Here is a 15,166-nt window from a genome sequence, read left to right on the forward strand (position 1 = left end):
GCAAACCCCAATGATCAGGTTTGTCCATCCCTGCTTCAAAACATTATAAACTGCTAATTTATTCCATCCTACAGAAAGGAAGTCTACCAACAAAAGGTCTTCCTAAGTGTGATATACCATACTAGTGTTTTCAATAAGAGTACCAATGGATTGGAAATTATGCTTTTATCAGTCAAATCACTTACAAGCATCCCTAGAAACACAATAGATAATGTTGTCCTTTGTAGCTTGTATAGGAATTATATGTTTTAATCATTGCTTTGATTGCATTCATTAATTTAACATTGTACTACAGCTGCTATTAGTCTACCAGTTGTCTTTGGCAGTTTCCATGTTTCTCTCCATGCTGCCTTGAAGTGACTCATCTAATTCCGTACTCTCCTTAGGAAGCTCTATAATTCTACAAAGATCATGCTCAGTTTTTTTTTTTGGGGGGGGGGGGGAGGGGGGATGGGGGCAATCATTCTTTCAAAATAATTTCTTTAAAGACTATGTAATGTTAATGTGGAGAACAATCTAGGGAGTGTGTTTGGGAGAAGTCCCTGCTGTGATACACTGCAGCAGTTTGCCACTTAAGCAACCAGGTCAAATATACCACATAAAACAGACTCTGTGTCTCAAAGGCATTATAGTTCATACCATTTTAGCATGCAAGGGTCACCCTTGAAAACCATTTCTGGTGCAGGTAGATTCAATCTCTCTGCTATGGCCTTGTACTCCCTGAGTGCCCCTTTTGCTCCTTCATGATCTAACAGTCCCACGGATTCCCTCACAGGCTTTCTACTTCCGATGTACCTGAAAAAGGTGTTACTATGAGTTTTTGTCTCTGCGGCAAGTTTTTCTTCATATCCTCTTTTAGCCTTCTTTACCAATGCTTTGCTTCTAGCTTGAAAGTGTTTATGTTGCATATTATTTTCTTCATTCAGATCCTTCTTCCATTCTTTGATGGATTTTGTTTTGGCTTTAATAGCCTCTTTCATCTCACCTTTTAACCATGCTGGTTGTCATTTGCTCTTCTTTCCACCTTTCTTTATATGTGGAATACATCTGGTCTGGGCTTCCATTATGGTATTCTTAAACAATGCCCATGCCCGATTTAAAATCCTAACCTTTGTGGCCGATCCTTTTAGCTTCTTTTTAACCATTTTCCTCATTTTATCATAGTCACCCTTTCAAAAATTAAATGCTGCTACAGTAGATTTCCTTAGTGACTTCACTCCAGATATCAGTTTAAATTTGATCATGTTATGTTTCCCAGCAGACCCAACACCGTTACCTCTCATACTATACCCTGCATTCAACTAAGGACTAGATCTAAAACAGCTCCCCCCTAATGTCAGTTCTTGGCCCAGTTGCTCTAAGAAGCAAACATTTATTACATCTAGGAATTTTACTTCCCTAGTGCTCCCTGATGTAACATTTATCCAGTCAATACAAGGATAATTGAAATCAGAAAATTAAAAAAAAAAAAAGATTTCTTACAATCACACATAAGTCTGAGTACAATGGAAGAAACACTACCACAAGAGAGCTATCTTGAAAGCAGCTGTGCAAGTGGAGCAGCAGATTTCTCCTGGTAACATAGTAACATAGTAAATGACGGCAGAAAAAGACCTGCATGGTCCATCCAGTCTGCCCAACAAGACAAACTCATATATGCTGCTTTTTGTGTATACCCTATTTTGATTTGTACCTGGTCCTCTTCAGGGCACAGACCGTATAAGTCTGTCCAGCACTATCCCCGCCTCCCACCACCGCTGGCTCTAGCACAGAGCGTATAAGTCTGCCCAGCACTATCCTCGCCTCCCACCACCGGCTGGCTCTGCCACCCAATCTCGGCTAAGCTCCTTAGGATTCATTCCTTCTGAATAGGATTCCTTTATGTTTATCCCACGCGTGTTTGAATTCTGCTACCGTTTTCATTTCCACCACCTCCCGCGGGAGGGCATTCCAAGCATCCACTACTCTCTCCGTGAAAAAATACTTCCTGACATTTTTCTTGAGTCTGCCCCCCTTCAATCTCATTTCATGTCCTCTCGTTCTACTGCCTTCGCACCTCCGGAAAAGGTTTGTTTGCGGATTAATACTTTTCAAATATTTGAACGTCTGTATCATATCACCCCTGTTTCTCCTTTCTTCCAGAGTATACATGTTCAGGTAATCAAGTCTTTCCTCATACGTCTTGTAACACAAATCCCTTACCATTCTCGTAGCTTTTCTTTGCACCGCTTCAATTCTTTTTACATCCTTCGCAAGGTACAGCCTCCAAAACTGAACACAATACTCTAGGTGGGGCCTCACCAACGACTTATACAGGGGCATCAACACCTCCTTTCTTCTGCTGGTCACACCTCTCTCTATACAGCCTAACAACCTTGTAGCTACGGCCACCGCCTTGTCACACTGTTTCGTCGCCTTCAGATCCTCAGATACTATCACCCCAAGATCCCTCTCCCCGTCCGTACCTATCAGATTCTCCCCACCTAACACATACATCTCCCGAGGGTTTCTATTCCCTAAGTGCATCACTTTGCATTTCTTCGCATTGAATTTTAATTGCCAAACCTTAGACCATTCTTCTAGCTTCCTCAGATCCTTTTTCATGTTTTCCACTCCCTCCCGGGTGTCCACTCTGTTGCAGATCTTAGTATCATCCGCAAATAGGCAAACTTTACCTTCTAACCCTTCGGCAATGTCACTCACAAATATATTGAACTGAATCGGTCCCAGCATAAGGTGAAACAGGGTTCCCTGTTGAGAATTTCAAATATGTTGCTAAGCAGATTCAAGAAAGGTTGTGAGAGTGTGAGAGGGACTGCAAAGAATTGTGCCATCTGTCACTACTGCCTTGGATGGTCATGGGCAGTTGGGCGTTCTTAGCTAGACAAATGTTTTTGCACTGTTCATAAGTCTTGTACACCTGGATGGAAGATTGAACATTGTTTTTTGAAGTGGAAATTTTTTGAGACCTGTGATGGTTAGCTGGTGACCTTGTCGTTGTAGATGGGTGTCCGGCATGCTGAGGTCTTTTTTTTTTCATTCATTTTTGTGTTGATGTTTCTTCAATTATAGTCAGACTTATCTACTATAATAAAACTCACCCTCAACGTTCTGAAGACAACATTCTGAAGTCACTCAGTCAGTCACTGAAGCGTTCATGGATTCATGGTGGTGAAGCCTCAACACTGACCATGTCTCACTGCCCCGCCCTCACATGACGGACCAATCAGAAAAAACACCCTCAACATTCTGAAACACAAAGGACCATCACAACACCGTTCCCAGGCAACACTAGGCAATGTAAGACGGACCAATCAGAGGAAACTACGTGACAATAAGGGAGGAGCATTCCCCAGCAGAATGGCTCATTATCTGTGCAGCACGGAGAGCACAGAACCACCGCTGGAACGAGAGAAGAATATTCCTGCTGTGGGTATGTGCAAAACTTTACATTTACATTTCACCAACAGAAAGACCCCCCTCCACAAACCTCCTTGACAGACAAAAACCACACACACACAATACAACAGAAACACACCCTCAAAGCCACACACCAATCCAACCCACTTTGCCAGCACAGCAGAGCACATCCCCCAACCCCCAAGCAAAAAACAAAACAAAACAAAAAAAGAAACACATCAACAACCTGCACACACACCGCACCCTCACACACACACACACACAAAATAACTCTGTGACACATACACACACACACAAAAAAAACCACATGCTAGCGCCCGTTTCATTGGTTTTGGAAACGGGCCTTTTTTACTAGTGTATAATAAGAAATTTTTCTTGTATTGATTTCTATCTCCCGTTTTTTGTTGGCTATTGGTAATTGAAATTACCCATTAATATACTATTGTCCAATTAACTTTCCTAATTTCTATAATCATTTCTTCATCTGTCTGTTCATCCTGTCCTGGCGGACAATATTATACCCTACCAGTATACTCCTTCCCTTCACATATGGAATGCCTATCCATAAGGATTCCACATTGCTATCTGTTTCGTGTTGAATGTTTATTTTGTTTGACGCAATTCCCTCTAACATTGTAGGGTGTTTTTTTTTTGGGGGGGGGGGGGGGGTTGGCCCTTAAGACAATCTTGTCAGACTGGTTGTTCTCCACTGACCCAATGGAACAAAGTTGGCGTACTTTAATGTTAATTCAAATGTGCATTGAACGTCTTCAAGTACAAGGCTTTTCACATGGAACAGGTGATTCCAATCCTCCTTTGTTACTAGGAGGACCCCATATTAAACCAAATAACTGCATTACCACTAAAAAAAAAAAAAAAATACTGACTTCCACGTACTGCATTTCAAGAGATGATTAAGATACCATGCATTTACCTATTTCCAACATTCCATTATTGTCTTAGGCACTCTCAAATACGTATATGCATGCCCTGTATGCAATCTAAATTCTGAGTATGGCTTGCCAAGAAAAACACCCATATATGTTTTTGGCCTTCTAATTTAAATAAATGTAGTTTGCTTCCATAGCATCAAGTAAAATTTTAAAGACATAGTTCTCATGACAAACAATTTATAAGCTTTCAATCTATATCTATATATTTGTTTCATCACCGGTGTTGGCTAACACTTCACGGTACTATGTAAGCCACATTGAGCCTGCAAATAGGTGAGAAAATGTGGGGTACAAATGTAACAAATAAAATAAATAAATATCTGGTGCCCTCTTCTGCTACATCTCTACCACATCATGGTACGCCTTAAGGAATAGTTCACCAAATCCCGTCTGCCATCTACTGGTTTCTTTATTCTGCCTCCACCATCACTGACGATTGACGGTTGTATAACAAACACCCTATACAATTAATATTCTCATTTTTTTCTAGTGATATTAGAATCTAATAATTCTAAAACATACCTTGTACTGTAAGATCAGTTTGAACCTCAATGGTCTCATTCCCATTCTCTGCGATACATCTATATGTCCCAGAATCATCATCTTTGATTTCATTAATCTGTAGACTTCCTCCAGTCAGCAAATTGAACTTTTCAGAACTATGAAGACAAACACAAAATTGTTTTAAATTATTTAGTGAGACAGCGTGCAAGTGTGACACAAGTTCCAGATGCTGTGAAACCAAAATGTTAGCTGTAAGAATACTTTGCCCAGGAATACAATCACAAACCCCAACTTCCTGCAGCAGGTCAGCAGTAGATCCTGTGGTAAAAGAAATTTTGCAAAAATGTTTCTGAAGCCACATGGAAATTATGCACTATATTTGCATAAATTCAAATGCCACTGTATATTAAAAACAATGCAAACTCATTTTACACTATAAAAACACATTGATTTTCCAAGCTTGAGTGTCCAATTTATATTCTTAGTGAATTTTATGCATTCCAGTTGCCCACACAGACCCCCCTTCCTCTCCTTTCAAACAACCCCATCCACTCCTAGTCCCTCTATATCACCCAAGCTGATCCATTTCCCTCCATCCTTCCATTTAAACAACTCTGCTTCAGCCCCTCCCAATTTTCTCCTTCACATCCTCCTCCCTGGTCAAAAGCAGAGGGAGAAAGAAGCAGCAATATACACGTCTGCATCATTATCCTCTGCTACCTAGAACCCAGTACAGTCTTAAACCATACTTTTCACAGAAGCAGTAATTTGTTCTGGGAGACAGAGGATACGACTGGATGTGCTCCCAATTTGTCATCTTCTTGTCACCAGATCAATATGAATGGAAGGGAATCAGTTTGGGGAGGGGAAGAGATTGAGTTACCACACACCATGGGACAGTTCACTACCTCAACAACCAAGTTTGGCCACTGGTCTCTCATGGTAACCGTGCAGACTTCAGAAAATTCCATGGGAATGGAAAGATTGAATCCCTTCCCACTGCCATGGAATTGCAGACCGCCGTCACAGTTATAAAGTGTTGCTTTCACTCATGGTGGTTGCAGAATGGCTTAGCAAAATATTTTGGTGGACTTCATCAAAAAGGCAGTAAATAAATCATGTGGTGTTTGGAAATGTTAAAATGCTATTATGTCATATAAAACCCCATTTTAGAAAGAACATTGAAATAAGAATTGAGACATTCACATCAGGACATGTACAATTCCAGAATTAATTTTATGACAGTATCTGAGAATGTAGAGTCTTTTCTAAAATACATGCAGAAATAAGCATGAATGCACCAGTGGCAGGCAGCAAGAACATTCATTTTACAATGATGAACACAGATTATACACCAATGGAAGAACCACAGCTACACATCTACTTGTGGGCACATACATGTGGTATGTTAGTATTTCATAACCTAGATATTTATTTGCCGACATAGACATCTGTGTGTGCTGCTTTGGAAACATAAAAGTCTATATGCTGCCAATTAAGGCAAGGGCCCACAAACATCCAGAACATTTAAAAGGAAACAGACACACAGCTCAAGGGGGCAACCTCCCCAAATCTCTCCTGTGGAGCAGTGCCAGCAACATGCACTTTGGCCAACCCACCTGCCACCACCCACGTAGCCTACTTTGTTGCTACAACTACTTGCCAGCAGGGAAAACACACACATCTGGGCTTCTTCAAAAATGCCTTCAAATTAGGCAACCTTTGAGGAAAAAAAAAGAAAAAAGAATGACCAACAAAAATAAACCCCACAGGTAAAAACGAGAGTGTCCCGTACCTTCCGTCCAATGTTGCAGGCTACAGACTGGGCTCCAGCATCCTTCACCTTGACTGCCTATTACAGAGAAGTTGGTTGCATATATGTCTTGTACTTAAGTCCTTTGCAATTAGGAAGATGCAAATTGAGATATGTTCAAGAAGATTTTAAACCGTTTCCGGCTGGTATGTCTATCAGATTATACATGTAACCTGGGGCATCTCCGTAGATAATCTTGTGAATCAACGTGTGGACTTTGAAGTGTATTCGTTCAGTAATAGGAAGCCAATGGAGCCTTTCATGTAGAGGAGTTGCGCTCTCAAATCTTGACTTACCAAAAATAAGTCTGGCAGCCGTATATTGGGCGGTCTGAAGTTTTTTCAGGATTTGGGCCTTGGAACCAATGAAAATGCTGTTACAGTAATCAACATGTGTCAGTACAGTGGACTGAACCAAGTTACGGAAGGTGTTCAAAGGAAGGTAAGATTTGTACCTTATATTTGATTGGAGAGTGACTATAGCTGTTTTTGTTAGTCAATGTTTTTCCTGATGCTTTCTTTTCAATTTCAGGCACTGACAGACTAAGATGTTTTAAAAAGAAAATAAATTAACTAAAAAAAATAAAATCGGCCCTGACGTTTACAACACATTGCTGAAATCCAGGCTTTAAATTGCTTGTACCTGGATCAACCCTTCTGGTATTGTCAGAGTTGCCAGATTGCCAGTCTAGGCATCGTTTCAGGTACTAAAAATTATTTCACTTCTGAAATTTCTAGTAATCTGAAAGGCTCTGTCATCATTTGATCTTTCAGTCCCAATGCCTTCTTTGCTAGTACACAAGGCAGCAAGACTCACAGAAGTGACTTTTCTCAGAGCTGGGCAAGATAATCTGCAACTACTGCCCAGCTGTCTCTGAAACAACTGAAGGCCACCACCATCAGATAAATAATGGGCAGGGCTTTTTTCAGCCTGTATGCACCAGTGCAAAGAACCAGCACCTTTTTTTCAGCCTTCCAAAAGTGTCCTACCATTCAATTACAGAGCTCAATCAAAGTCACTTAGCATGTCTTTTTCCAGCCTTGAACCTGTGACATCCACTTTCCCAGTAAAGCTATTCTACCTCTTCATACACGACTAACCCTGTAAACAGTAGGACCCTATACATAATACATATTACCGTTTTGAAAGGATACAAAAGTTGTGCTACTATCCTTCAGCCAGTTAAAAAAAAAAACATCCTGAAGTCTTAACCAGTAGTTTGGGCAGAACAGAATTATATTTCACAATGTGCAAATTAAATCATCTTCTCTTAGCCCTAGGCAGCCTTACCTAGGACTAGATTGTAAGCTCTTTGAGCAGGGACTGTCTTTCTTCTATGTTTGTGCAGCGCTGCGTATGCCTTGTAGCGCTATAGAAATGCTAAATAGTAGTAGTAGTAGTAGTAGTAGGACTAAGAGAAGATGATCATGGATTATCTCTACACAACCCTACTTTATGCCCAGGGGGGTGGGGGGGGGGGGGGTGGGGGAGGCTCATTCTATTCTGGATTCAGTGTCCCCTGGAGGGGAGAAAGGGTTCACTTATCCATGTCACTTTTATTCTTTTAGTGAAATACTGCAATGATCCTATAAGGCAATGACCTGCCTTGAAGAAGAAATGCCAGGACCACCTACTTAGACTTCACAGTTTACTGATAGCCTCTCGGCTTTCTTTACTTTAGTTCATACTGGCTGCATACAGATATTACTACCCTTCCTTTAAAGGTATAGAAAATGTTCTTTAAGATGCCATTTAGCAGTCTCTGCTTGATAGACTGCAGATGTACCTCTGGAATTTTTGTAAGTCGTGTTTGGACTGGGTGACTTGTTGCCCTTAACAATTTGCTTGCTTTCAGCTATAGCTGATCCTACACTATGAATCTAAAAAGCTTTGAGCTACCAGACAACTCTAGGTCATCAGGGAGAATCTGAACCAGTCCTGCTTTTACTCCCACTGAATGCAATATGGGTAAAACTAGCACTTCAAGTATATATTGTTGTCTTTAGGTCATGTAATATCCATGTTCTGTATATACCTGACAGTAGTGTGCTGCCGCCGGCTTGCACCGGCTCGCAAGAGCCGGTTGTTAAATTTATTGGCATCTTGCGAGTCGGTTGTTGGCCCGTGCGAGCCGGCTCACCTCTGCTCCCCTGCTTGTCCATCTTCCGTCTGCAGCTCTTCGAGTCCCCGATAGCCCTGGTTTCCTTCTTGCGCCGCAGCCCTGCCTTTAAAAATTTTATTTTCCCTCGAGGCGCGCTGGTGTTGAAGCAAAGGCAGCAGGCTCAGCTCGGTTCCAGCCTTCATTCCGTTCCTTCGCATCATGGCTCCACCCTCGCCTGACGTATTTCCTGTTTGCGCGAGGGCGGAGCCATGATGCGAAGGAACGGAACGAAGGCTGGAACCGAGCTGAGCCTGCTGCCATCGCGCCTCGAGGGAAAATAAAATTTTTATAGGCAGAGCGGCGGCGCAGGAAGGAAACCAGGGCTATCGGGGAGCAGAGCTGCAGAGGGCAGACGGATGATGGACGACCGGGGGAGCGGGGAGGGATGGAAGAAGGCAGATGGAGGGGAGGAGCAGGGCAGGGGGGAGACGAGGATTCCTGGACATGGGTGGATGGAGGGGATGGCAGGGGGAGAGGAAGGTTGCTGGACATGGGTGGGTGGATGGAGGGCAGGGGAGAGGAGGGTTGCTGGACATGGGTGGGTGGATGGAGGGCAGGAGAAGGGAGGGTTGCTGGACATGGGTGGATGGCAGGGGGAGAGGAGGGTTGCTGGACATGGGTGGATGGAGGGCAGGGCGGGAGAGGATGGTCGCTGGACATTGGTGGATGGCAGGGGGAGAGGAGGGTTGCTGGACATGGGTGGATGGAGGGCAGGGCGGGAGAGGATGGTCGCTGGACATTGGTGGATGGCAGGGGGAGAGGAGGGTTGCTGGACATGGGTGGATGGAGGGCAGGGCGGGAGAGGATGGTCGCTGGACATTGGTGGATGGCAGGGGGAGAGGAGGGTTGCTGGACATGGGTGGATGGAGGGCAGGGCGGGAGAGGATGGTCGCTGGACATTGGTGGATGGCAGGGGGAGAGGAGGGTTGCTGGACATGGGTGGATGGAGGGCAGGGTCGCTGGACATTGGTGGATGGAGGGGAGAGAAGGGTTGCTGGACATGGGTGCATGGAGAGGAGGGTTGCTGCTGGACATTGGTGGATGGAGGGCAGGGGGGAGAGGAGGGTTGCTGGACATGGATGGAGGAGAGGGAAGGGAGAGAGAAGAAATGCTGGACATGGATGGAGGGGAGGAAAGAGTGAGGAAGGAGATGAGAAGAAGGAAAAGGAAGAGAGGAGAATAACTGCACACTGATGGAGAAAATAGGCAGAAGATGGATCCACTGGACAGTCAAGTCTGCGGAGGACCCAGCTTTTACTTACAGATGTAGGGCAAGAAATGAAGAAGAAAGGCGGAAAGTAAAGAAATAAATGGAAAGGAAGCCCTGGAAATGGAGTTAAGAGGACAGATAGCAGCAGAATCGGATACTGGGCCGGCATGATCAGAAAAACAAAGTCACCAGACAACAAAGGTAGAAAAAAATCATTTTATTTTCATTATAGTGTTTGGAATATGTCTACTTTGAGAATCAGGTGCTCAACATTAAAAGTTTATTTTTATTTACTTATTTATGGCATTTTATCCCACATTAAACATGAATTAGATTGCCCCCCACCCAGGCTCTCTCCCCGGCTATAGCCAGCTCTGCAATTTTTTTTTTTTGGGGGGGGGGGCGCAGAGGTGGACCAGGGAGAGAGCCTGTTGTTAAACATTTACCAGAACACCACCGTACCTGACCAAGATGAAGTATTTTGATGATATGTGGTTTCTGTGCAGAAAATCCTGTTTGTTCTGTTTTCCCAATAAGAGATGCACTCGTGTTTTAGGGACTCGTGTAATATTTTCAATGCTGCCTTTTTATATGGCAAACAAAAATAGTCTAAACAATGAGGGGGAGTTTTTATGGACAAAGCAATAGAAAAAAACTCACCATGTGAAATCTATGTGGTACCTTATAATATTAGGTACATCTTCAGAATTAGTCGAACTGCCAATGTTTAAAGCAGTTACAAAAGAGCAAGAAATACAATATAAAGTATAGATGCCACCATTGGTACCACCACTCTACATTGCTCTATCAATCCATCAGTGACACTACCCAAATGATAACAGAATAAAAATGTGCAAATCAATATATCCACAAAATATTTGCGTGTACCACAGTGTCTTCCAAAATGTATGTCACAGTGATAAAAGTTCAATATAAACATTTTCACAGTGTAATAATCACCAACATACATTTTGGAAAACACTGTGGTGCACACAGATATTTTATGGACACATTTCATTTCCACATTTTTTTTTAAATTCTTTATTTATTCAATTTTCAAATACATTTCCAAAGCGTACTTTGTCAAGTAACATGCTACTAGTACTCAGGAAACATTGTATTTAGGGGAATAATACCCCGACCAAATAAAATTAACCTTGCAGTAATCCACAAAAGAGGGAGAAGACTGATATATAATACCTTAGTAGAGGATAAGGTTCAATTAAGAAGAAATAAACTGTAATTAAAAAAATGACATTGAAAGTTAGATTACACATTATTATTCCAACTTTTTAGACTAACATCTCTGCTATCATTTGGGGAGCCTAAAAATGTACATAACTGAGATGGTTCAAAAAAATGATACATCGTATTGTCTAGTCATATAACACATTTACATGGGAATCTTAATTGAAACTTAATTCCTAAGGATACAGTCTCTTGTCTCATAGACAGAAATTTCTTCCTTCTTTCCTGTATCACCCTTGACATGTCGGGAAATATCTGGATCCTTTCTCCCATAAACGTTACTGGGATTTTTTGTTTTAAGAAAAGTCTTAGAACTGCCTCCTTGTCCTGAAGAAAAACGAATGAAACCAGTAAAGTAGACCGAAAGTCTACTATTTCTTGTGAACTTTCAAGAATAGCATAAACATCCAAACTTTCAGAGGAAACATTTAAAGGTAATCTAACAGAAGCTCTGCTTTCTCGATTGGGCAGATAATAAATCTTTTGTAATGGAGGAAATGTATCTTCAGAATAATGGAGAGTTTCTTTTAAAAATCTTTGAAATATTTCTTTAATTGGGGAATATTTAACAGATGGAAAATTCAATATTCTCAAGTTTAAAACTCTTGCCCCATTTTCTAAATTCTCCAGTTTCTGATGTGTAATCTCAGCATTTGAAAGCAATTTAGTCTCCTTTACTTGAGTTAAGGACATCTCAGATTTTTGTATATTAGATTCCTGAAGGCTAACTTGAGATTGAAGAGAGTCTATCCTTGCAGTATTTAAATTCATTTTGGTAACAAAAGCAAGGCATACCTTGTGCAACGACTCCACAGCAGACCACAGAGAGTCTAAAGCTACCGTTGGTGGTTTTTCCAAGGGAAGTAGGGCTGTCTCAGGTATAAGTCGCGTTTCCTCCTGCTGCATCACGACAGATTTCTTCTCTGAGGTAAGCTCTCTCTCTCTCCTACTTCCCCGGTGGTACTAAGAGGGTCGGTAATCTGGGCTGATACCTCCGGTTGGGGCAGCGTCAAAGATCTGGAAAGATTCTCCTCTACGCGATTATCCGCCATTGCTTCCGACGGTTTATCGCGCTGCTCTCCCAATTGACTTCCTGCCGCCTCCTCCCTCCTAGTTGGACTTCGCGGACTGAGTGAGATTTCACTCTCCAGGCCGGGGCGCCTCTCAGCTCTGGCTAATGGAACGTCCCTGGTGTTAATCGGGGTCGCGAAAGTTGTGATCTGTGCCTGTCTCAAAGGAGGAGAACCAGTGGTTGAGGAAAAACCTCCCCTGGTTTTCCCCTTCCTTTTAGGCATAGAGAAGGTAATTACTGCTTAGTAAGAACTTAGAAAAAGGTTTTCCCTCTCAGAGCTCGAAGGACGCGACCGCTTCCGACGCCATCTTGGTCAGTCTCCCCCATTTCCACATTTTTATTCTGTTATATCATTAGGGTGATATCAATGATGGATTAATAGAGCAGTTAGAGTAGTGGTACTAACTGTGTCATCTATAGTTTATACTTTATTTCTCACTCTTTTGTAACCACTTTAAACACTGGCGATATGACTCATTCTGGAGATCCAACTACTATAACTACCTTAATCATTCCTTTCCTTCCTCTTTCTACCCTTATTTAACCTCTGCACAATATTAAATGCATCTGTCACCCTGTAATGACAATGTTAACAAAACTATGTAGCCACATTGAGCCTGCAAATAGGTGGGATAATGTGGAATACAAATGCAATAAATAAATAAATAAATAAATAAATATTATGTTTAAATAATGTTTATTGAATAGCAGAATTGGACTCCAGTGATTTCACAATTATACAGTTATACAGGTAGGACCATCAAGTCATAACAGTTAGAGTCTAAGCAAAACTAAATATCATGAAGAACTTTTTCTTAACACCCTGACTTACCTCCCCCCTCCCATCCCACCCTGACATGCTCTGATATAATTAGAAGTTCAGGATATAGCTTCTCCCTCTGGAAGGTAAGGTGAGCTATAGCGGCTCCCACATTTCCCGAAATCGGGAACCCAGTACACCGTCTAAATTTTCCACACCACATCTATCCAGTCTCATCTGGTGTATTAACTGCGATCTCCACACCGTTAGGGAAGGTCCCATGTCAGACAGCCAAGAACCCAGGATGACACTGATCCCAAAAAATATAGCCATCCATATACAGCCCTTGAAACCCAAAGGGGGAACAGAAGTGTATGTGTAGCTACTAAAGAGAAGCAAGGGATCACACACTAATGTACAACTCCATAATTCATCCACCGCCCCTAGCAATCCTTTCCAAAAACTTTGAACCTTAGGGCAAGACCAAAACATGTGCCCTAGAGTAGTCAGCCCTCCTCCGCACTTTTTACAGGAGCCACTCTTAGATATCCTCGCTCTAAATACCCACTGAGGGGATACATACATTCTTAATATAAATTTATATAACTTTTCTCTCTGTAGGATCGATTAACGTTGTGAGTACAAGTGTTTTATATAATTTTTGCACAAATCAGGTGTCACCTCACCACTAAGATCCTGTGACCAGCAGGAGACCAAGCATGCATAATCTAATTCTGTGGTTGTGTCTTTCAACTGTTGGTGGTGAAATTTTAAAGACACCGACTGTTGAGCCCCTAGGGAATATATTTCCGAGAGTATATCCAGTACATCCTCAGACAGGTCTGTCCATTTCAGGGATAAGATGTAGTGCTGCAATTGGAAATATGCGAATTGGTGTCCTGATGAAATACCATGTTTAAGCTGCAGATAAGAATAAGGTCTAATATGACCCTCCTCATCTACAACCTGAGCTAAAAAGATAATCCCCTTCTTTGCCCATTGTCTGAATATACTGCTCCCTTGCCCTGGGGGGAAATGCAGGATTATTACATATTGAGAGCAGTGGGGTGATCTCGGCAGAAATGTGATGTCTCCTACACAGCCAGCGCCAGATAACTCTGAGAGAGTGCAATAGTGGGTGCCGCTGAAAGGCGTGTGCTGGCAATCTACCCCCAGTGTGCAACAGTTGGCTGAAATGAATATCTGGAAATAAGGTAGCCTCCACCAGCATTAATGAAAATTCCTTAGTGCCCCGGAATCAATCATTTATGTGTCGCATCACGCACGCAATTGTTAGGTATCTGATACTCAAGAGGCCCATCCCCCCCCCCCCCCCATATTCCCTGGGGGTAGAAATCATCGCCATCGGGAGTCTAGGCTTCTTCCCTTGCCACAAGTAACCCTGCAGGAGTCTTCCCAACATCCTCTCCTCCCTCCTTTTTAAGAATACGGGTAGCTGCTGAAACAAATATAGCCACTTGGGGGCTAATATCATATTGAATAGGGCGATCAGTCCCCATATTGACAGAGGCAGGGACTGCCAAAGAGCCAATTTACGCCTAGTCATCTCAAGAAGTGGATTAATATTAACTGGAATTATTATCCCCAGGTATTTCAAAGGCATGTCCTCCCATCTAAGCGGAAACTTCTCCTCCCAGGATCGTCTCAACCTTTCATCTAGCGCCAACGCACAAGATTTATGTAAGTTAAGAGAGAGCCCTGACAGGGCACCATACTGCCGCAGGAGTTCCAGTGCACATGGAAGGGAGATCCTGGGGTCAGACAGGAGGAGTAATACATCATCCGCATATGCTAATGTCTTAACTTCCTGCAGTCCTAAGCGCACACTTCGGATCTCAGTGGTATTATTCAATAAATGAATTAAAGACTCTAGTGAGATGTCAAATAAAAGGGGAGACAAGGGACAACCCTGCCTTGTTCAACGCTGTACCTCAAAACTTGCCGACCTACCTCCATTAGCCACTATCTGCGCCTCTAGGCCTTCATAGAGTAATCTCAGTGCTT

At 42.5% G+C, this 15,166-nt stretch overlaps 1 protein-coding gene across 1 annotated transcript in view; it reads right to left on the bottom strand.

The window, feature by feature from the left end:
• The window catches only part of NEO1 (neogenin 1), a 740,505-nt gene that overhangs the window by 399,840 nt on the left and 325,499 nt on the right, over nucleotides 1-15,166 (bottom strand). The window contains 1 exon segment of the mRNA XM_030191504.1: nucleotides 4,896-5,032. Coding sequence (XP_030047364.1) covers nucleotides 4,896-5,032 — 137 coding nt within the window.

Source organism: Microcaecilia unicolor, chromosome 1, assembly GCF_901765095.1.
Source record: "Microcaecilia unicolor chromosome 1, aMicUni1.1, whole genome shotgun sequence".
Lineage (NCBI taxonomy): Eukaryota > Metazoa > Chordata > Amphibia > Gymnophiona > Siphonopidae > Microcaecilia > Microcaecilia unicolor.